At 43.4% G+C, this 20,885-nt stretch overlaps 3 protein-coding genes across 9 annotated transcripts in view; 1 reads left to right on the top strand and 2 right to left on the bottom strand.

Annotated features, from left to right (window-relative positions):
- Positions 1 to 401: 401 nt before the first annotated feature.
- On the bottom strand, positions 402 to 8,193 carry LOC142895287 (rab5 GDP/GTP exchange factor-like). The gene is made up of 9 exons (XM_076036197.1): positions 7,988 to 8,193; positions 7,203 to 7,397; positions 6,918 to 7,066; positions 6,431 to 6,609; positions 5,833 to 5,914; positions 5,602 to 5,734; positions 5,421 to 5,512; positions 5,048 to 5,304; positions 402 to 2,540 (listed from the first exon to the last, which is right to left on the bottom strand). Exons 2-9 carry the CDS (start codon positions 7,373 to 7,375, stop codon positions 2,076 to 2,078), a joined length of 1,530 nt encoding a protein of 509 aa, XP_075892312.1. The 5' UTR covers positions 7,376 to 7,397; positions 7,988 to 8,193; the 3' UTR covers positions 402 to 2,075.
- A 1,307-nt stretch (positions 8,194 to 9,500) lies between these two features.
- Positions 9,501 to 14,240, top strand: LOC142895298 (caspase-1-like). The gene is made up of 8 exons (XM_076036212.1): positions 9,501 to 9,630; positions 10,662 to 10,946; positions 11,052 to 11,137; positions 11,469 to 11,645; positions 11,730 to 11,964; positions 12,081 to 12,239; positions 12,782 to 12,891; positions 13,015 to 14,240. Exons 1-8 carry the CDS (start codon positions 9,624 to 9,626, stop codon positions 13,120 to 13,122), a joined length of 1,167 nt encoding a protein of 388 aa, XP_075892327.1. The 5' UTR covers positions 9,501 to 9,623; the 3' UTR covers positions 13,123 to 14,240.
- stx1a (syntaxin 1A (brain)) overlaps positions 14,191 to 20,885 on the bottom strand; it is a 50,776-nt gene continuing 44,081 nt past the window's right edge. The window contains exons 7-11 of one of the 7 annotated variants that reach the window (XR_012928200.1): positions 19,998 to 20,071; positions 19,781 to 19,915; positions 18,411 to 18,453; positions 18,008 to 18,118; positions 16,191 to 16,210 (exon numbers count right to left, since the gene is read on the bottom strand). Coding sequence is in view for 5 of the 7 variants with exons in the window: in XM_076036216.1 (XP_075892331.1) it covers positions 17,681 to 18,118; positions 19,781 to 19,915; positions 19,998 to 20,071 (647 nt within the window). In the remaining 2 variants the exon portion in view is untranslated. Of the gene's footprint in view, positions 15,256 to 16,113; positions 16,211 to 17,003; positions 18,119 to 18,410; positions 19,916 to 19,997; positions 20,072 to 20,885 lie in introns of those variants that run through there. The other 6 variants (XM_076036218.1, XM_076036219.1, XM_076036221.1 and 3 more) reach the window with 6 other exon arrangements.

Here is a 20,885-nt window from a genome sequence, read left to right as displayed (position 1 = left end):
TTTTTTTTTGCACTTTTGCTCTAGAAATACATTTGCAGTCATCAGTGATGCGAGGAAAGATTGCAGCTGCGGCTTCCTGTTGTTGTTGCTGGCAGTTGTGGCATCGTGCACAGCCTCCTGCTGCTGAAACCCACCGGCCTTGAGGTTTTGACGCTTTCAGACTCCAGAGACGGTCTTGGGCAGAGTACTGACCTCTCTCTGACTATCCTCCTCTATCCTCAAGCGCTCTCGGTGAAGCCTGAAGACAGGTGTCGATTTCTCTGACCGACTTGTCAGCCATCAACATAGTCATTTTTTGGATTTGGACTGTGAAGATAAACTGCTGAGGTCTGAGAAGAAAACGTTACGTCAACTAGATGACTGCAGTAGTTAAACATAAATTGCCCACACACACACACTCATGCTTTTCCACTTCTTTTTTTATTCGTCATCACACACCCATAGATGCAAATTAAGCAATACTGCCTCAATAAGTTACATTTAAATAAGATGAGACAGTACTGAGTTACCTTATCCCAAGTGATACAATACCAAACCTATGAGGTTACAAAGATGCATTTAACTTAATTTAAATACCTGATACATGGCCTCTGCATACAGTGCAAGATGAACTCATTCAAGCTATCTGTTTACTTCAAACGTCTTTTAAAACTAAAATTAAGAGAGCAGCTGCACACCAACTACACTGTAGTAAATAAGACTCATTAAAAGGATTAAAAACTAGCAATTAATATTTTAGCCATGAGGAAAAGATTGCAAGAAAAGAAAAATCCCTGCCTTCCACATTCATTCTATTTCTGAGGCGGCAAAACAAAAAGCCTTTGCAACGGCCCAAACACTGTTTTCATTAACTACCATTTTGTTTGTAATGACCTGATTTTGCAAGTCCCCCTCTAAATTCAATTCAATCCAAATTTAAATATTTAAGTCACGGGAAAAAAAAGTGCTTCAAAGTAAATTCAATTGGTCGTGTGTTGACTCTGCTGCACGAAAAGAGCAAACAGCATCTTTGTCTTCCTCCCGACTCCTTCGAAAGAGAACATATCCTCAGAAAACGTGCTAATGACACCTCCTCCAGACAATAAATTAACACAAGCAGATGCGATTGTTCAATCGTTGCAATTCCACAGAACGTCTTGATATTTTTTTTTTTATATATACTACTGTAAATATTACAGGAATAATACTCCTATTGCGTTCAAAAAAACAGATACCTGTTCTACTGTTTAGAAAAATAAAATCACTCCGGCTTGCGGTTTACGGCTGGAGTGAGATGTCTGGCATGTGAACAAGTGCACAATATCTTTACACACAAAGGGGAGCGCTTATGACGACAATGAAACACGTCTGTGCAGGGAAAACCTCAAATTCAGACGCTTCCGTCGCCTCAGCGGGAGGCCGCCGCGGACGACGGGCGCCGTTCTCTGCAGGATTTTCTCGGAGGTGAAAAGGGCGAAGCACAGTGTTAATAATGCTGGAAAAATGAACACAAACATGAACACTTTTTTTCTTAAAGACTTCTTAAAGAATGACAAAACATAAAAAAAAAACCCACTCTAAGCTGAATTGCAACTACTTATGATGTTGAGACAATAATCTGGTGGGAAAAGATATGAGTAAGAGAAAACCTGGCAACCCAAACCATTAATTTCCCCGGTTCTCCAGCGCGGACGCGGCAGCGTCGGCTCGATGAGGTACTGGCGCTGTCAACGGGGCGACAGACAGACAGGCAGGTGTGTTTGGGAAGAGCAGGATTTACAACAATTTATCCAGGCGAGGGATTCTGCTGATGGTGTCATGACTCCTCCTCCTCCTCCTCCTCCTCCTCCTCCTCTGGGCCGTCTCGCTGATGTCTTTTATTTCCCTGTGAGTCAAAGAGCCAGTCGGCTGCAGTCGCCGGCTACATACGGACGTTAACATTGGTGAACGTCTCACGGGGGAGTGGTGGTGATGGAACTAAACTGCTGGCTGAGGTGGCAATGATCCATGTTGTTCTACCAGATGTGTGCATACTGACAGTGGAGTTCAACGTTAGGGTGGGGCACGGGGGAGTGAGGGGGGCGGAGCTCCTCGCATCAGCCGGCGAACACCTGCGGCTTCAGCGGCGGCGGCAGGAGGTCGTTCTCGATGTTGTCGGCGTCGATGGCGGACGAGGCGGCGGGCGCCGTCGCCCCCTCCGCCCCCACCACCGCCCCCGCCACCGCCACCGCCCCCGCCCCCGCCGGGCTCTCAGTCTCCGCCGGGAAGACGTCCAGCGCGCTCTGCACCTCCTGCTCCACCTCGTCCGTCCAGTCAATGAGGTCGCTCTCCAGCTGCCGAGCCTTCTCCATCACCCGCTCCTGCCGCTCCCCGAGCCCGCTCAGCAGGTCCAGCCGCTTGTGGACCTGGCTGAGGGCGGCGCTGCTCGGCGAGTGGGCCGAGGGGCCGGCGGCCTGTGGCCAGTGCGGCGACGCCTGGCCGGACATGTAGAGCTCGAAGTCCTCGGCGCTGAGGTTCAGGGACTGGCCGTCGAGCTTCTCGATGAAGGCCACCGCGCAACACTGGGGTGGGGGGGCAGAGAATAGTGAGGGTCTGGTCAGCGTGGGACATCAGAATCTGGGTCAAAGTGGAATCTGCTAGTAGTGCGAGGTTAACTTTGATATAAAGCCAGTGCCAGTTTCTTTGTTTGCAGGGTTTCTAAAATTTTTAATTTTAAATCACATGATTCTGGTCTTGACAGTTCATGTGGAAATTAAAAGGTCCAGTGTGTAAAACCTGACCTGATTTGTGATTATTTTCATCTCAATATATTGTCCATAAATACATTATTAAAAGCACATACTCGCAGTAAACTAAAAGTCAACTGGTTTTCCTACCCTAGAACGGTTCTTATTTAAATGTTAGCATATACATAGAGCAAGGCGCTAGCTCCAAGTTAGCTGCCATCATGCGCCGCCATACGTCTAAGGAAGCCCCGTGAGGACAAACCGGCCGTCTGATAGTGCGCTTCTTATTTAGGGTGAACATTTGCGTCTTCAAATAATACAACGAAGACGAAGGTGGACGAGTTATCCAGGTTTGTGTGCAAAGGCCACCGTAGTTCACTGGCAAGCTTGGGAGAGGGAGGGCGAGTGAAAGACTCGATCCTGAGCTCAGGGTCATGGGGGTCTGCTGGAGCCTATACCACATGTCATAGGGTGAAGGCAGGGTGACACCCTGGACAGTGTTGTTGGGATAACTCCATAAAAGTAATCCAACTACTGATTACTCCTTAAAAGGTGATCTAATTACTTATTTACTTACTAATTGCTTTAGTTAAAAAATAGATAAAGTAACAATTCGGAATGTCTTGTTTCCTGCACATAACGTACAACCAACCACAATATTCTTTGATTTAGATGAGACGAACTGAAAATAATGTTTGTATTTCCAGCTGCAAATGCAATCACCGTTTTCTCTTTTGCCGCCGCTATGCTTGTTTTGGTGCTTTGTCGTATATCAATGACGTTGCATGCACGACTGCATCATCAACCTGCAACATGGTTGTTTTCTGTTGTTTTTCTAAATTTCAGACATTTTTAGCATGGAAAGTATTTCAGAAAAGCAATGGAATCGTTACTTGATAAAGTAATTATGGTATAATTACCAGTTTTGCCACAGTAATCCCATTACATTAATCTGTTAATCAAAAAGTAGTTTAATTACAGTAGTTGATCCCCGTTACAGGGATCGTTGCTCTGTGTGACATTTTGTGGATAATGAGACATTTTTAGCTAGTATTTCAGAAAAGTAATGAAATTGTTTGAAATTGTAATTATGATATAATTACCAGTTTTGCCACAGTAATCCCGTTACATTACTCCGTTACTTAAAAAAAGAGTAGTTTAATTACAGTAGTGGATCCCCGTTACAGGGATCGTTGCTCTGTGCAGGCGGAGCCTCTATCACTCTCCTCACCCAATCAATCTTTTACTCTATTTACTCTATCTACTCTGTCCAAGCTCTCATTATGCTTTGTACAGTATGGTCGATATGCATGATACTGCTGCAGTCTCTGTGTCCCCGGCAGGTGATGACCACTGCGCCAGGAGCTGGATTGTGCTGTCCTGGGGGTCTTGGTGTCATCGCTTCATCCCACCACCACACTTAGGACCTGGACTTGTCCTATCGGCAGATTGTCCATCGAGCTAGGCTCTTGCCTCCCAAAGCATGGACACTTACACTTACATTCCACATGGACAGCAGCCTTGAATTATTTCCTATTCTTTGTGTTTATATCCGTTTTGCCTGGTTGGTGTATCTGTTTTTCACTCTGTCCTGTCTGCCACCCTGGCTCACTCTGCTCCTTTCTCTCTTTCTCTGTCTCCCCTCTATCTTTCTACTTCACCCCAACTACTCATAGGCATATGATGGCCCTCTGGAGTCTGGTTCTGCCCTAGGTTTCTTCCCACAGGGGAGTTTTTCCCAGCCACTGTCGCATCTTGCTTGCTCCGGGGGCCGGTTGGTTCTCTCTGATTGTATAAAGCGCTTTGAGACGCCTTTGGTTGTGATTGAGCGCTGTACAAATAAAAGTTTATTATTATTACTTAGAAATAGATTACTCGCCAACACTGACCCTGGACAAGTCGCCAGTTCATTGTAGGGCCACATTGAGACAAGCAGCCATTCGTACTCACATAAACACCTACAGACAATTTAGAGTTTCCAATTCACCTCACATGCATGTTTTTGGGCTGTGGGAGGAGGCTGAAGCATTTCAGAGGCAAACAGATTTTTCTTTTCTTTTTTTAAAGAGGAAAACCAAAATTAAAAACAATACATTTCTTGATGACCACTCGGGGAAAGAAAAAAAAATAATTACAATCCGTTTTTTGCTTTAATTAAGCAGAAAATGAAAAAGAAGAACAATTAGCAGCTGTTATTTGATGTACGCCTAAATTGTAATAGGGGATTATGACAGCTGGGATAGGCTTTAGCAGAACCCTGCAACCCTGAGTTCAGGAGGACGCGGGTATTGAAAGGATGGAATTAAAAAGGGTGAGCGGGGATGCATGCTCTACACTCTCACCAGATTGGTGAAGTAGTATCCGTCCTCTCCGGTCATGAGCCTGTTGGGGATGCTGAAGCGGGTGATGTACTGGATGTTGGACTGCAGTCTGGGAGGGTTCGCCTTCAGCACGATGTAGATGAGCGTTGGCAGGAAGTCGTCTGCCGACGCCGCCTCTTTCTTGCTCACTTTGATGGCGTTGAAGATGTGCTTGCTGCACCGGGTGATGCACGCCAGCTTGTTCTTGGGCACGCGCCGGGAATCCATTTCAATCACATCTGAAACGGAGGGGAGAAATCAAAGGCCGGCGCTTGTCTCAGAGGAGTTTTGAAACATTACAAAAACAGGCGAATTCCTTCTATGATCTATGATGACTAGAGTCCAAGAGTTGAACCTGTGATGGCTTTGACGACGCTGTCAGACACCTCAGGCATCTCCTCATCGACGGGAACGCACAGCATCTCAATGGTCACCCAATGCAATGCTCTGCAAAGGAAACAATAAATAACTCTCACGCGCAGGCGGCTCGATTGCCGGTTAAACATCCTTCCTCTCGTCTTGTCTTTGTGTCTGACCTGATTCTCTTCTGGATGGCCAAGTCTTTATTTTCATCATCGGTAGTCTCAGGACAGAACGCTTCCTTGTAAAGGCGGGTCATCATGTACTTTTCTACTTCGTCCATGATGTTTTCCACAGCATCTGATGACCCTATGCATGGGTAATACAAGAACTGCCTTGAAGAACATTGTTATGCACCCCATGCTGAAAATAATAATGATACGTCTGGGTGTTTGACTTTGCAGTACCTTTGAACTGGGTGTGGAGGCGTTCAGAGAGGTTGTGGTAAAAGTCCTGCACGCCCTCAGATAACTCATCAGCGCCTATATTCTGAAGAGGGAAAGAGGATTGGCTCTGTTACATTTTAGAAAGTACATTTGCATATGTTGTATAAACATGTTTGAAACTTCCAGCCAGACAGGACTTCTGCTAGGACTGACGTCTTAGTTCACGTGTTTTAACCACATTAAACCCCTGAAACAAAGGGGCGGTGACACAACTACTTCACTTCCTCATTTGGAAGTTTGAAATTCATGCGTCACTGGTCAACTCAAGTAGATATGAAAATAACGGGAAACGGAGGTCTGAAATATTGTGAAAGTGAGTGGGGTAAAAAACAACAACTTTTAGTCAAGTCACAGCAGTTCCCTCTTAAAAAATAAGGGAATTGCGAGACTGGAAGGGGCAACTGTTCAATGCTGGCAATGGGGAATGTGGAAGGCATACGTAAAACAAAGATTTGCATTTCACGGTTGTTCATCTATTAAACAGTAAATAATTGTTACCAGCGCCAAACACAAAAAATGTTCAAATTCATTTGAGGGCAATTCTACCAACAAAGCTCACCCGCTTATAGGCCATGCTTTCAGTAAAGGCTCGGCACTGCTTGAAGATCTCCCTGCCGTACTTCAGAGGCTTCAGAAAATCAATAAACTCTCGTGTGGCTTGGTCATTGTCCAAAGGGGGCTGCCGGGTTGAAGAGGAGCTCGGGCTCGGGCTGGACTGTGCGCTGAGAGGAGCAGCATCTAGCGAGAAAAATTGAGTGGAGATCAAACCAAAACTGCAGACACGCCTAGAATTTGTAATATACAGCAGTGTAGAGGCGAGGCAGGTGTATGAAATCCTGTTTAACCTTTCTGTGAGCAACATGGAATGTTTTGATAGGAAAGTGCTAATGATAGAAAGTTATTGTCAATAAACCAGTTATGAAAAAGAAATTGCGACTTGACAGATGACATTTTAGTCAAAGCAACCGTAGTTTGCAACATATTAAACTAAACAGTTAACGATCAACAACCAGGACCAGATCATAGGAGTTCTGGCGACTGTTTACCTCTTTTAGATGGAGTGAAAAACTTAGTCACTGTCTGGACTTTGCTGGGTTTCTCCTTAGGTTTTCTTTCCTCAGACTTGCCGGGGCCAGACTGTGATTGGACCTGCGGGTGTCTGCTTGCGTAAGCTTCCTCCTCCTCTTTCTGCAGCCTGGAAGGGAGAAGGCATCACAACTCTGATACCTATTGGTTGGTTCACCACGCAAAACGTCTGCTCACGGACGTCTAGGAACACATCAGCGTGATTTTTGGTTGTTTAGGAATACATCAAAAACAGAGAGACATACTTAGCAGCTAGTGCCCAGTCTTCTTGAATCTGTTTTTGTTTTTCTCGTTGATTTTCCTCGCGCCAGCATTTTGAGCACAGTCCCTGCCAGGCTGCGTTGCCATAAAAACCACAACCTTTCGTGCAGAGCAGCTCTGATTGGTCAAGATAGATCCCTCGCCGCTGGCTACTCATCTTTCAATGATGGTTGGAGTGCCTGGTGGAACGAGGGAGAGGGAGAGGGAGAGGAACGAGAGAGAGGGAGAGAGAGAGAGAGAGAGAGAGAGAGAGAGAGAGAGAGAGAGAGTGTTACTCAAACACATTAGAAAACCCCAATCCTTCAGAAAATGAATTATGAAAACGTAGGCTTTACACTAGTTAACATTATGATAGCTCACTTTTAGAATTCCACAACCATTTATAGTAACAGGGGTCCGAATGAGCTTTTATGTGTACATCCACATTTGAAGCATTTACACGCGAACCAAAGTTACATGTATGTTGACGATCAGTTGACTCTGCAGTAATAAACTGACTGTAAAGCATATAAAAGGAGAGATCTTAGCCTTGGCAGCCTCGTATCAGGGAGGAGTATGCTAACGCGAGGTCTAACGACACGTAAAGCATGTTGTTACGTCATTTAATGACCTTAAAAACATTAACTACAAAGGCAGTACACATCCAGCTAAGAGAGCCTAGCTGAGCTAATTCCACAGCTAGCCTTGATGGCTAACCCAGCAGGCTTGTTTTCACAGCATGACATCGAATATGCTCTCGGTTGAAGGAATGAGTGATGTTTCAGCATACACTTCCATTCGCCGTGTCGTAAAAGATAGGAACCTTAACGCCGCTCCATCATCGGGTCACGGTTGGTGAATTTAGTCTAACACTGTCCTACTGCCATTTTGTCCGTCTTCTCTTCTTCGCGGACTGCCTCTTCTTCTGCTTCATATCTTTAATCCTTTAAGGTGGGTTCACACAGCTTTATGGTGTAGTACCGCCCCCAACTGGTCTAAAAATGATACTAATAAAGCTACTCACCAGTACAGAAAAATGGATCAAGTTTTAAACATTGAACATATTCGCCCAACGTCGCTGTAAAATATCTGTCTTTTAATCCTTCTTATAACATTATGTATTGGACAACACACACACACACACACACACACACACACACACACACACACACATATATATATCAAAGCGGCTTTTTAAAAAATATATATTTTAATACTTTATAAAATTGCGCCATCTTGCAATAGCATGTAGTAATCATTATATCAAACACTTAATATCTTTGACCGGGAAAAAAAGAGACTTGCATTATAAGTAATATAGCCAGGTAACTTTTGTTACTCTTCAAAGTGGTCATGAGGTGGAAATGTTTTTGAATGCGCTCGTGCCTTTATGTTCATGACTTGACCGCAGTTATTTTGCGGTGGTGGTTACGGCTTCGAGGGGTGACAGCCAGAAAATGGGCTGCAATCTCAGAATTCTCGAATGTCCCTGCCACAGTCACAGAAGAGCACAGCTAGATAACATCATTATAAGCCCTACTTTTTTTTTTTTATTGGAACAATTACATAAAACCTTATAGTGTTGTTTCTGTGCTTTTGATGATGCCGAAGGAAGGACAACATATCACTGTTCATTCTAACGCATCTCCCCCTCAGAAAAGCCAATGGCAAAAAACGGATAAGTCTGTTCCCACCTGCTCCAAGAGCAGCGGCTCTACTCCCCAGCAGGGGCCGGCTCGAGCTCCTCACCCTTCAACACATCTATTTGCCCCATTTATATGCAGTTCGCACTCCCTGCAACCGTTGACTTTATTACATATTACAACAGTGAATTGCTGCTGAAAGCGAAAGCGGAAACCCGACGCGATAAAGTGTTTTTTTTTTCTTCTTTTCTTTCCCCACTACAGCCTAGGGTTGCCACCCATCACATTTCCCCCCAGAATTGTTCTCTTCTTTCACCACATGTCCCGGGAAAAATAAAATCTCGCCCGGGACACAATTTGTCCCCATTTTTTTTTTTTTTAAGGGAAAATGACAAAACCTCATTAGATTTCCGTCTGTGGCCTACTCCCGTAAAATACGCGGTTGTCCCATATTTGGCAACTAAAACAACCAGTCCTGTAATGAACTGATACGGGACGCACGTAGGGCGCGTCCCCATAGCACCGCCTCGCCTCGCCTCGCCACGGTTCGATTGTGTCCCCACAGACCCGGGTCCACGAGACCGTGGGCGGAGTCCACGCGGTAAAGCGGGACAATGTTTTTGTAGTCTTGTATGTTTCGGTGACGCCCTCCGCTTCCCGTCGACAGACTTGAGAGATCTCCACGCCCACCCCCGAGATGTCTCGGATTTGAAACTCTACGAGGTGGCAACCTGGGCGTCGCCCATAACTTTTTGGAAACCTCGGCGCCACGAGAGCTGAACAATGGCAGGTAAGATATAACAATCACATTAAACTACTCGGTCGACCAAAAGTAAAAGTAATGGTTCGGAGAATGTTGTGAATGGCACTGGTGATGTGAATGCAGTGTAGTGAAACGTTTTGCTGCCCTACAAGCGTCGCACGGAGCCGTCTTCTGTCTCCCCCGTTTACTGCGGAAAAGACAAATGCACTGTTCTCACGCACACATTAGTTTTAACGCATTTGGTTGAATACTTAATTCAAACGTAAACTCCAAATCCCCCGCGCGTCTACACACCTTCACTCACATTTCCGGGTTGTCACTAGCTCCCACGATTCCATTTGTAGGCTTCCTAAATAGTTTGCACCAAGAAGAAAAAAGAAGTGGGAGACCTTTATTGATCTCACGATGGGGAAATTTGCATAATAATTAAATTACTTTGTTGTCAAAATTCATATGGACGCATTGTATGTACAATGTACGGCTTGTCCTAATACTGTTAACTCCTCTCCTTTTTCATTTTTGTTGCCATTTCTTAGTTGTGAGGATTTGAAAAGACAAAAATGATTAAAAAGAAATGAAAGGGTGACCATAACTTATTGAAAGTATCTTGACTACCCTTGGTTCTAGCACACTCTCTCTCCATTGGCAGTACTCTGAATATTTCCTGGCACCACTGAGAAACTGTTGGATGGTAATCCAGTATCCAATTTAATAGTATACATTTTCTTGAAAAAACATTTTTTTTTCTTTCTTTTTTTTTTTGAAGAGCAAATAATAGGAAGTGTTAAGGGACAGAGACTTGTCAGGCAGATTAAGCTGAAACAGACCTGGTGTTATTTAAATTCTGGTTTCAAAAATCAAGTTTAATTCTTTGGTCTCTAATGACCAAAATTCAGAAATAGTGGGACATTGTCACAAACAGTGTATGTAAGTACCAGTCCCTATTTTGCATTTTTGACATAGAGGAGAACGCCTAAATGAAATATCAAATCATTTTTTAAAATTTTTTAAATCTTGTGTTCTTTTGTCTTTATTGGCTTCATTTCAATCTCTTTCAGACAAGGAGCTGGAACAAGTGAGGCCCAAGTTTGTGGAAAATGTGTCCCTAGAAACCATCAATCTAATCACGGACTGCATCTTGAAGGATGAGATCATAAACACTTCAAAGAAAGGGTGGATTCTGGAGAAAAGCAACATCACAGCAGACAAAGCGCGCCGTCTCATTGACACAGTGATGAAAATGGGGCCTGAAGCCAGCGCCAATTTCATCTCTCACGTTGCGCACGTAGACCCCAAGTTTCATCTCGCACTGGGGTTGTCTGGAAGTCAACCTGCAAAGTCAGGTGAGCTGACAGTACTTAATATGTCGAAATCTTTCTTTGAATTTTCTTCTAGAAATATTTCAATGCTGACTACTAGTGCTGTTTTTTATTTAAATCTGTCCACAGCTGCGGAAAACGGGACTGAAGAGTCGTACACCACACTCAACCCCTGCACCGAAACATTCTGGAAGATGAAACAAAAGGATAAAAAAGTTAGATACTTGAGTGTGTGTTCCTAAGATGGCAGTACTATGTAGTTTTTCTACTGTAACATAATTCACAGACTTGCAGCAGAGAGAATGGCACCTCTGCCATTATAAGAGCGTGTCCAGCTGGCCTGGTGTTTGGGGTGCGTGCCAGGCACTAGTTACTTTTGAAAATGTATTCAGGGTAGTAAAAATGATTTAGAAACTACTCATTTTAAGGTAGAAATGCACATAGTATTGCTTTATGATAAATAATATGTTCATACATTAGCTACTAATGTTTAAATTGTTTAAGAAAAACAATACTACATTACTGTCGAACTTTCTTTTTTGTAAGGTTTACCCTGCGGATAAACATGCCATGTTGAACCGGGTGGCTTTGCTGATCACAAACATTAAATTTACCAATGACCGTGACACCAGACACGGTGCTGAAAAAGATGAAGAGAACATGGAAAAACTACTCAAAAGTCTGCGTTATGAGGTGGTGAAGTACACAAACCTCACAGGAAAGGTAAAATGGCAAATGTAAAATCCTGTTCGGATGCAGTTTGCTCTTTGGATACAGTAACTAATAATTTTCATTTTGTCTCTATAGCAAATAGAAAAAGCTTTTTCCGATTTCTCAGAACATCCCAAACTCAAAGACACGGACAGCGTGGTGTTGGTCATCATGTCTCACGGAACACGAGGGAAAATCCTGGGAGTCAACCACACGAAGGAAACACCAGACGAATTTGACATTGACAAAATTTATGAAGACTTGGGCCAAGGGAAGTGCCATGCACTGCGCAACAAGCCAAAGATCATCATCATCCAGGCTTGTAGGGGAGGTGATTTTTGATTGGTCCTCAAAGCTACTGCAATTGCACGGTGTGTTAAGACTGCTGACCAGTCGTAATGGTCAGCAAAGCTGCAGTGCATTAAAGGTCCACCAACTGTTTTTCAGACAAACCTGGATCAGTACTGCAGAGTGACTGTCCAGAGCCGGCCAGTGGTGATATAGATGAGATGGTGGCACCTGCGTCGACAAAGGACTTGGAGGAAGATAGGATACAATTTGTGCACCAAGAAAAAGATTTTGTTTCTCTTCTTTCCAGCACTGTTGGTATGTTCACTGATGTTAGTTTTGTGCGTATTTGTATTTAAGTGACTCGGCAGTGGGCAGTTTTTGAATTGAATGAACAGGTGGTACAGCCACAACACAAAGTGCATCATGTTTTATTTTTTTTTAGCTATACTGACTTTTTTGGCACTCACACGGTCCCAAATCTTAGCGAGCAGGTTTAGCACCACTTCAATAGAAAAAAAACAACAACATTTATATTCTAAGGAAAGTATAGAAAAAAGCAAACGACAGCACTCAGTGTATCCTCCATGTGTAGCCTCTAGTTTGCACTTACTGATTTTACTGTCCATGCTATATTTTTCTGGCAGACCAGCACTGCAGTAGTGGTGTGCTGGATGAACTCTCTATATATTACTGTTTATACACAACTGTCTTGTCTTTGGCTGAAACAAGCAGACATGTTGATGGTCCACAAGTGCCAACTGTAGAAACCAGAAAATGGGGTCTTTGACACAAGGAGGTAACAAAGTCACAGTTACTTAAACTTTAGAGAACAATGTGTTTCTTGTGTTTTCTTTCAGACTGTGTTTCATATCGATACACAGCTGAAGGGTCTCTCCTCATCAACTCTGTCGTTAAAGTATTCAACCACCACGCACACGAGGATCACGTTGAAGAGCTTTTTACAATGGTATGTCTGAATTCTCTATGTAATTCTTCGAGGCAAACAGCCTGGTTTGTGTCAGTCTCGCTAATGCTGCTGCTGCTGCTGCTGCTGCTTCATCTTCAGCAAGTGTCTGTTTCCACCACTCAGGTCATGCACGACGTTCAACAATTCTCCAAGGCGTACAGAATGCAGATGCCGACTAAAGACAGATGCACCTTACACAACAAGTTCTACTTCTATCCAGGCCACTGGTGATTTAAATAATCTTGTTGCCACATTTTAGATCATGTTTTATTTTTTATTTTTTAGAAAGTTGTCATTTTATTCATGCACAACAATTCATTGTGCCTGTGATGGACCGGCAACTTGTCCAGGGTGTAATCCTGCTGTTGCCTGATGACAGCAAGGATTAACTGTAGCAAATTAAAAAAAAAAAATTAAATTGATGTTTTATTTACGAATGCATTTTCATTTCTCTTTGTGTTTTATCTCCAAATGTTAACAGTTCGAGCTGAGCAAGAAATACTGATTTTCTAGAGCCAGAAAGCGGGACAGCTCCCCTTTTATAACTTCCTTTCACCAGCTCTATCCAGTCAGAAAGACAAATCACGAGCCCCAGCAGTGAAAATGACACGTCGAATAAAATGAGTCGCAGATAAATGTGTGTGTTTTTACCTAAAATAAAGTTCTTGAAGAATACAAATTCTTCATGGAATTGAACATTTTAAAATGTATTGATATTTCACAAAAATAAGAGCGGAGCCTTTTTAATTATGGTAGGATGATATACATGCTGTCTATATTGGCTTACCGGTACATGTAGACATAGTCGTGAATGACTTTTCAATATTACAGCTGCGCTAATGAAGATAACAGAGAGAGTCTGCAGACCATCATCTGAGAAAAGCTTAAGTTAGTTGTTGTTATAAAATTCACAAAATTCTAAATGTTGAAAACTCTTGTGAGACTCGTGTTTTCAGAAACACAAGCCACAGCAACCATCTGAATACAATCAGTTTCTGAGAAGAGCAGTGGGAATGACTGCTACTAAAGCAAAGAGGATCCACTTGGAACAGATTTACTGAATCATCCAAAGCATAAACATACACAAACTCAGATTTTTTTTTTTCAGACAAAGTTTACTTGAAAAAAAAAAACAAAACTTGAAACAAAATGTTATTACAATACAACACAAAGGCAACAAGTTAAATAGGCAACACTGTGAGATGGTTGCAGTCTGTGCACGTTAGGTGACGCGCGCCGACCGTCAGAGTTCATGCTGATGATTTAAAGTGACTCATCAACTTTACACAGACAACAAAATAGCTTGATTGAAGGATATGGTCTTCTTTAAAGCTCGGGGATTTATTAGGGGGAAAAAAAAGGAAATAGACAAACAACAAAGATTTGTTTGGTACAAATCTGAATGATCATTCCAACCAGACCACACTCCATTTGGACGTCTTGTTTGAACATACTGGCAGTGTTAGAGAGCATCTATATCAGTTTGCACGTTTTCTACGAAACAAAGACACGGATTATAAATAACAAGCACTCACATTTTCACCCGGTGGCCGACACTCGGACATGGAGCTACCAAACTTGCATGCATGCACGCGCTCACACCCAACACTGGAGCAACGGTTAGAAATGCTGCACATCTGGTTAAGGCCGGAGAGAGAAGCTTTAATGCATTACAAGAGATGATGTAAGAGTCTCAGGGGAACCGGGGGTACTGATGTGCTGATTATACAAGCAAAACATCCAGAGAGCCTTCTTTCTTTCCTTCAAAGGGTAAACTAACACCTGTTTGCAGTGGATTACACCGTGCCCGTTTTTTTTTTTTATTATTAAGGAGGGGCAGAAGACAACGGCGAGACAAAGTAAAAGGACAAGAGAGAAAATGATTCAAAATCAACAAAAACCCCACATACGTCATCTGTCATTTTGCCTGTACAACACAAAGTAGACCTGCAGCCAAATAATGTCATATGTTAAAGCTGGGTGTCACACGTCATCTAGTTACTTTTCATCCAAGAATTCACTTTTGGACACATCATATCGTTGACAACACTTAGATAAACAGTTTTGCAGCACCACAATTTTTACAAATTAGCATCTCATGCAAAAAAGAAAAGAAAAGAAAAGAAAATAGGAGAACGCTCTGTCCTGTCGTGAGTTGTTAAAAGTAATCGAGTGTGTCACGCAGCCTTGCGCTGGACATGTTGTAGATTGCATTCATGAAAACATTCATGTTTTTGCTCTGTTCTGTGTTTGTGGTTGTGTGTTAGCATGACTTTGGGTAAAGGATCAGGCAAGTGTCCCCCCAATAATGGAAGCAATTACAACACCCAGGATCACACAGCATATAATTATCATGATTTTCTTCTGGATATTGTCGAAGAAAAAACATGACAGAGGGCGTCCAGTGCAGCAAATAGAAGGCAGAGGAAAACATGTTAGAGAATACCACCCAGAAAAAAAAAAAATCCTCAAAATAAATTAAACAATGAGAACAAAATGCAGAATGACATGAAAAACCATCAGACTATATGTTCCATATCCTTTGTATCCAGTCCTGCCTGCACATCTAATGTGCTATCCTATATCTCCTACAACAGTTGGATATTTGGTTGCAAAATCAGGCACTTTTCTTTTTTTATCCCTTTAAGTACCTCTCAAGTTTCCTACAATTTCCTTTCCTCCTCTTCTTGGCACCCACTGCTTACCAATTGCATAAAATAGATTACAGCTGCCCTGTATTTGCTGCTTGATGGGTTAATGTCGGCAGACGGATGTCCAATGACAGCAATCGTAACTTTGGACTGTGACGTCATGGATATGGAAGAAATACTCAACTGGCTTTCCACAGAATCAGAACATCCAAGACGTTGATCTTGCGACGTCGATTCTCGTGATTCTGCACGAGGTTCAGGTTGCGCTAACTCTCGTGCAGCGCACTCACACATGCCACAACCTTGAAACGTGCACGAGCCCCCGACGAGTGACAAGAAGGATGTTTTATCAGATAGACGTGCACAACCGACACAGCTTTCCACCGTATCCACCACAACGGCAGTGCAACACCACAAGCTGAATCATCACACAAGAAGACGCACAAAGCTGTAATATAAAATGCATTAAATGTTGAGGGGGAAATGGTTGAAGTGCACGTGTGAAACCTACAGTGCAAAAAAAACAAACAAAAAAAACATTCTTTCTTCCGACTGTGTATGTAGTGAGGTAGTGAGTCTGAGGGAGTTTCTCATGTGAGTCCAATTGTGAGGCATATCGTGAGGATGACCAGGACCACTGCAACGCACCCGCCTATTAGGAGCACCTTCTGGATGAAGGAGTGGGAGGACGGGGGAGGAGGGATAAGGCGTGAGACGACGAGTCAGCGGATGTGCCGGGAAAATAAGTTAGAATCAAGCAGGAAGTGCAAGACGAAGGTGGAGGAGGTGAATCGAGAGAGGCGGTTTTAGTGAGCCGGGGGTCACAGCGCGACTCCTCAATCTTGGGTTGCCGTTATAGACATTGGACAGGAGGTGGCGCAGTTGCTCTACCGTGGCGAGCAAGTGAACGGCCTCACTCACTCCCCGCGGAATAAACCTATGTTTGTTTCAGAGGAGCTCAGCGGCTACATATGGGGTTTTCTTTTTTTCTTTTTTTTTTTTTTTTTTTTTAGCATTTCATTAAAGAAGTGAGTAAAGTTATGCAATATTCTGCCCTACTGAAGCAGAAACTCTTAATATCCCAGCCGATGTTGTCACGATACTGGATTTCAGAATCGATACATTTGTTAAAGTATTGATTTTTGATACTATTTTCGATACTAGCAACCGCCGAAGTTTCGGGGGGCGGGGTTGCCGGTCAGAGATCGCGCTGAAGTCCCGCGGAAGTTTCGAGTTTCGTCATCGGGTGCTGGTTGTGAGGGTGCGTGCGTGCGTGTGTGTGTTTGTGTGTGTGTGTGTGTGTGTGTGTGTTGGCGGCGCCGCATGTCGCCTCGATGTAGTACCGATAAATCGATACTACGGTACTAGTTTTTTTTTTTTTTTTTTAAATTTTCAGTATCGAAAAATATCGGCATATAGATATATCGTTTTTTTTTTTTTTTTTTTTTACAACATAATGTCATGCTTTCTTTCCACTGCTTCATAGCGGAATCAGCAACTTGACGCCTTAAAACTCGTCGCTGCAGTTTATTTTCTAGTGCCGTTCCCCAGCGTTCTCAGCTAGCCCAGCCCTCAATCAATCAGAGGCATAACCTGATCATTTGCGTTGTGGAATGAGTGTTACGCCGCCACACAAATTTAATCATAATCAAAGCACTATTTTTCTCTCGCCCCCATACACACCATCTATTCCCGTATCTCCACATTCTCGGCTGCCAGATTTCACAGACTCGGAGCGGCAGGTGGTGATGGGGAAATTATACCCCCAGGCGGCGCAGTCTATTGGTTATAGAATGTTCCTGCCTGTTTGTTTAAGTCCATCCTAAATGTAAAAAAAAAAGAAGAACAAAAAGAGAACAAAATACCTGGAGAAAATCACCAGTTGAGTGCAGACGACTTAATGGATATTCTGCTGTGATTTCACGGCGCACATGCAGCGCAAGCGGCAAACTCAGCGGGTGAGCATGGGCTAACACACACGACACACACACGCACACACCAAGACAGTTACAATTACACACCTTGCATGCAACACTTGTGAGATTATCCAGCACGTCTCGGCGTAATAGCATGTTTGCATCGTTGCACCGCACACATGACTCACCCTTCTGGCTTTACTCTGGTATTTAACGGCCTTCTTAGTGTCTGACACTGCCCTCTCCACATAGTCTACCGAGTGCTCCACATTGTACTCTATGCGGTCTATCATTTCCCCCTAGGAAAAGGTTAGTTGCAGAGGAGGTGTGGAGGACACGCAGACAAGGAGCGAGAGAAAGAGGGGAAGCCAGATGACGGGGTGGACGGTTGGAGGAGGAGGGAACACAAATTAAGAAGAGTTGAGGGAAAGTGGGGGGGGGGGGGGAGGGATGAGTAATGGGCAGGAGAGGAGGAGAAGAGGAGGAGGAAAAGGGAGAAAAACAAGAGAGGGTCAGTTGTGCTGAGATTGTGTTGGCGTTGCGTCTCACCCGCTTGCCGGTCTTTTTGAACTTTTTGCATTTGGGGATGAAGTCTTTGGCTCTCTCCACGTAGTCCTGAGCCTCCTGCACCCCCTGCTCAATGTTGTCCACCAGGCCGCCCTGCGCGCACACACACAAGAATCGTCACACACACCCGGGGGACAGGCGCCTCACTCTCACTCAGTGTCACCTTTAACCCCGTCCCAACAATTTCTTGGATCATTTCCAGGTTTGTACTTTTTACTTCATAAAAACATAGAGAAGAACATAACTCCTCCAACACCGGGCATCCTTCAGAATACCTTGTAGGTCAAGTTACTCATTTACCCACAATAACTCAAAACAACTGAATTCTATTCACAGAATTTGCAAAGTGCATAAAAAAAAGAATTAAAGGATTCACACAAATTACCTTGTCAAATTAGAAGGGGAGCGCCCGTCTCTGTTCTCGAGAGCTTAGAGTGACGGTGACAGTGTCGGGTTGTAGGACAGAAAGGGAAAAGGGTGCATGGCTTAGAAAGACATGATTAACAAGAGTTAAAAAAAAAAAAAAAAGTGCATCATTCCTTTCACAGAGGAAGAGTTTTAGATTTAAGATTTGAAGCAGGTTAGTTCAAGAGAAGACGGATCAGATCAGTGTTGCACTTCATAAGAAGGTGGATAACTGCATTGTTCTGCGCTCATACCATGGATTATTCATTGTCCGTTAGCGCATTGTCTTTATTGGGATTACTGTTTGCATAATTTAGACTGGATATTCTTCGATGAAGGAGACGGTTGGATCCCTGCGGATTTGGCCCACATGCGCTCGCGTGAAGGCCTCGGCATGCTTCAACGAGATGACCAAGGGCAGCTCTTACTCGTGTGGAAGAAAGTGAACATGTGCGCTTTACAGAAGCCTCGCATGTAAGAGAGGCACCTTGACGTTATCAGCGGGAGCTAATCCGAAAAATACAGCTAGACAAAAACACAAGTATGCGCCAAACCATCATGACTATTGAGCCTATTCTATATATGTCATCTATCATCTTGCAAACAGACAATTAGGTGGTAGGGATGCAAATTATCGATAAATTCATTAATCGTTAGTTGATTGACCTTATCGTTCGATTAACGATTAATTGATCAGTGGCGATTTTTCCTCAGAACCTAAATTTCACAATGAAAAATGTCTAAGGAACACATTATTTAACCCTAAAATAATGTTGAGGGTCCAATGTGACTTTAAGTTGACTTCTAATGGGTCACATTTCAACTTTTTTCTTTTTAAAGAAAAAGTTATTTAAAAGTAACTTGTTCTCGGTATATTATAACCATCACAGTATCTACAGGTGGATTGCTCTTTCCTGTCACTACACTGTTATAATGATGTTAACTACCTGTGTAAAATGTTCAATTAATTGTGACAAATGAACATTAATTGATTCAATTCTTAAGCTACAATTAATCGATGATCGATTAATTGTTAACATCCCTATCAGGTGGAGATAAAATCATGAGCCAATGCATAGAAAGGCTATTATCAGTTGTGCTAGGAGCTGCAACTGGGATGAAAAGCAAAAAAATGTTCTTCATAACCACTGACGGGAGAAGATTCCATATCTGGCGGCTGGAACGGTCTTCTTTATTACGTCGCCAAATGTCTGCGGATGAATTAACAGCTTCTGAATTAATTTAGCATCTGTCTGGCATCCATTTGGCAAACAGCCCTCGACCGCGCAGCTGTTGATACTGTGAGGGCATCGAGCGTTTGTATTGGGGTTTTTTTTTTCCTTTTTTCACCTGGCTCTCCACCAACATGGCCATGTCCATGAACATGTCGTGAAGCTCCCTGATGCTGTTTTCCAGCTTGATGATCTCGGTGTGCCGCGTCTCAATCTCGTTCATGGCTTGCTCGGTGATGTTGTCCATGATGATCTGAGGGGTTGCAGCAGAGGTCAGACGGTCAAGTGACGCGAGCGCGCCGACACACCGTGCGTGCACACATCGCAGCGCTCACCCCCGAGGTGAAGATGGCAGGGTTGTCGCTCTCCAACATGCTCTCCAGCTCTTCGTTTGTTGTGTTTCTGCCAGCTGAAAGCACACCAACGTATCAGTCATGTTCAAATACCAATGTAGAGTTGTTGAGGAAAGGGCGGCGAGATTAGTGCAATAATGTTAAAAATTCCACTCTTCAGTCAGCTGAAAAGGCCTCGCAACTAGAAAGACATAAAAACTTCCAAAGCCAGCAATTAGGCTTTGTTTATGTTGAGAAAAACTGCACTTTTTTTTATATACCTTGCCAGTTCGTCACAAAACAAACACAGTTCAATATGGTTGAGACATTTTTATTACATTTCTGTCCCCTGATTTGGAAATCAAAGTGAAAGAAGGTCTGGTGCTCTGGGCTCTCCAAGCTACAGCCAGCCACTCGTGTTTGGGTCCTCATTTTATATTATTTATTTGTCCATTTATGTGAACAGCAGACAAATAGTAAATTACAACTACTGCAGACTGGCTGCACTGGTTACGGCCGGTCCGGGAAACAGGCAGACAGCACTTGATTTGACTTCATTTATGCTGCACACATCTCACAAAGCCGCATCACAGCCGCTAGCTGGACAAACTCCATCCAAAACCATTTCAAATCAAATTGGATTTTGAACTCTTAGCTTTTCTTCTCTTCCTATTTATGTGCTAATGGAGGCTGTATGAGTGTAACCATTAAGTGGCCTTGGGGGAAGAACGGTGGGCTCCCTGCCAAATTGGAATCCAAAACAAGTTTTAATGAACTTGCATGTTGTTTGTTGTTGTTTTAGCCACACATCAAGTCTGAGTTTGCGATCAGCTCTGTGTCCATCCCCTGTTCCTTGTTATGAAACCAAGCAAGGCTATGATTAGCTGCAGA

This window comes from Nelusetta ayraudi, unplaced genomic scaffold, assembly GCF_046127955.1.
Source record: "Nelusetta ayraudi isolate G7.1 ecotype Tasmania unplaced genomic scaffold, CSIRO-AGI_Nayr_v1 ptg000048l, whole genome shotgun sequence".
NCBI classification, from domain to species: domain Eukaryota; kingdom Metazoa; phylum Chordata; class Actinopteri; order Tetraodontiformes; family Monacanthidae; genus Nelusetta; species Nelusetta ayraudi.
The sequence above is the reverse complement of the archived record's forward strand: the minus strand, read 5'-3'. Positions and strand labels throughout refer to the sequence as shown.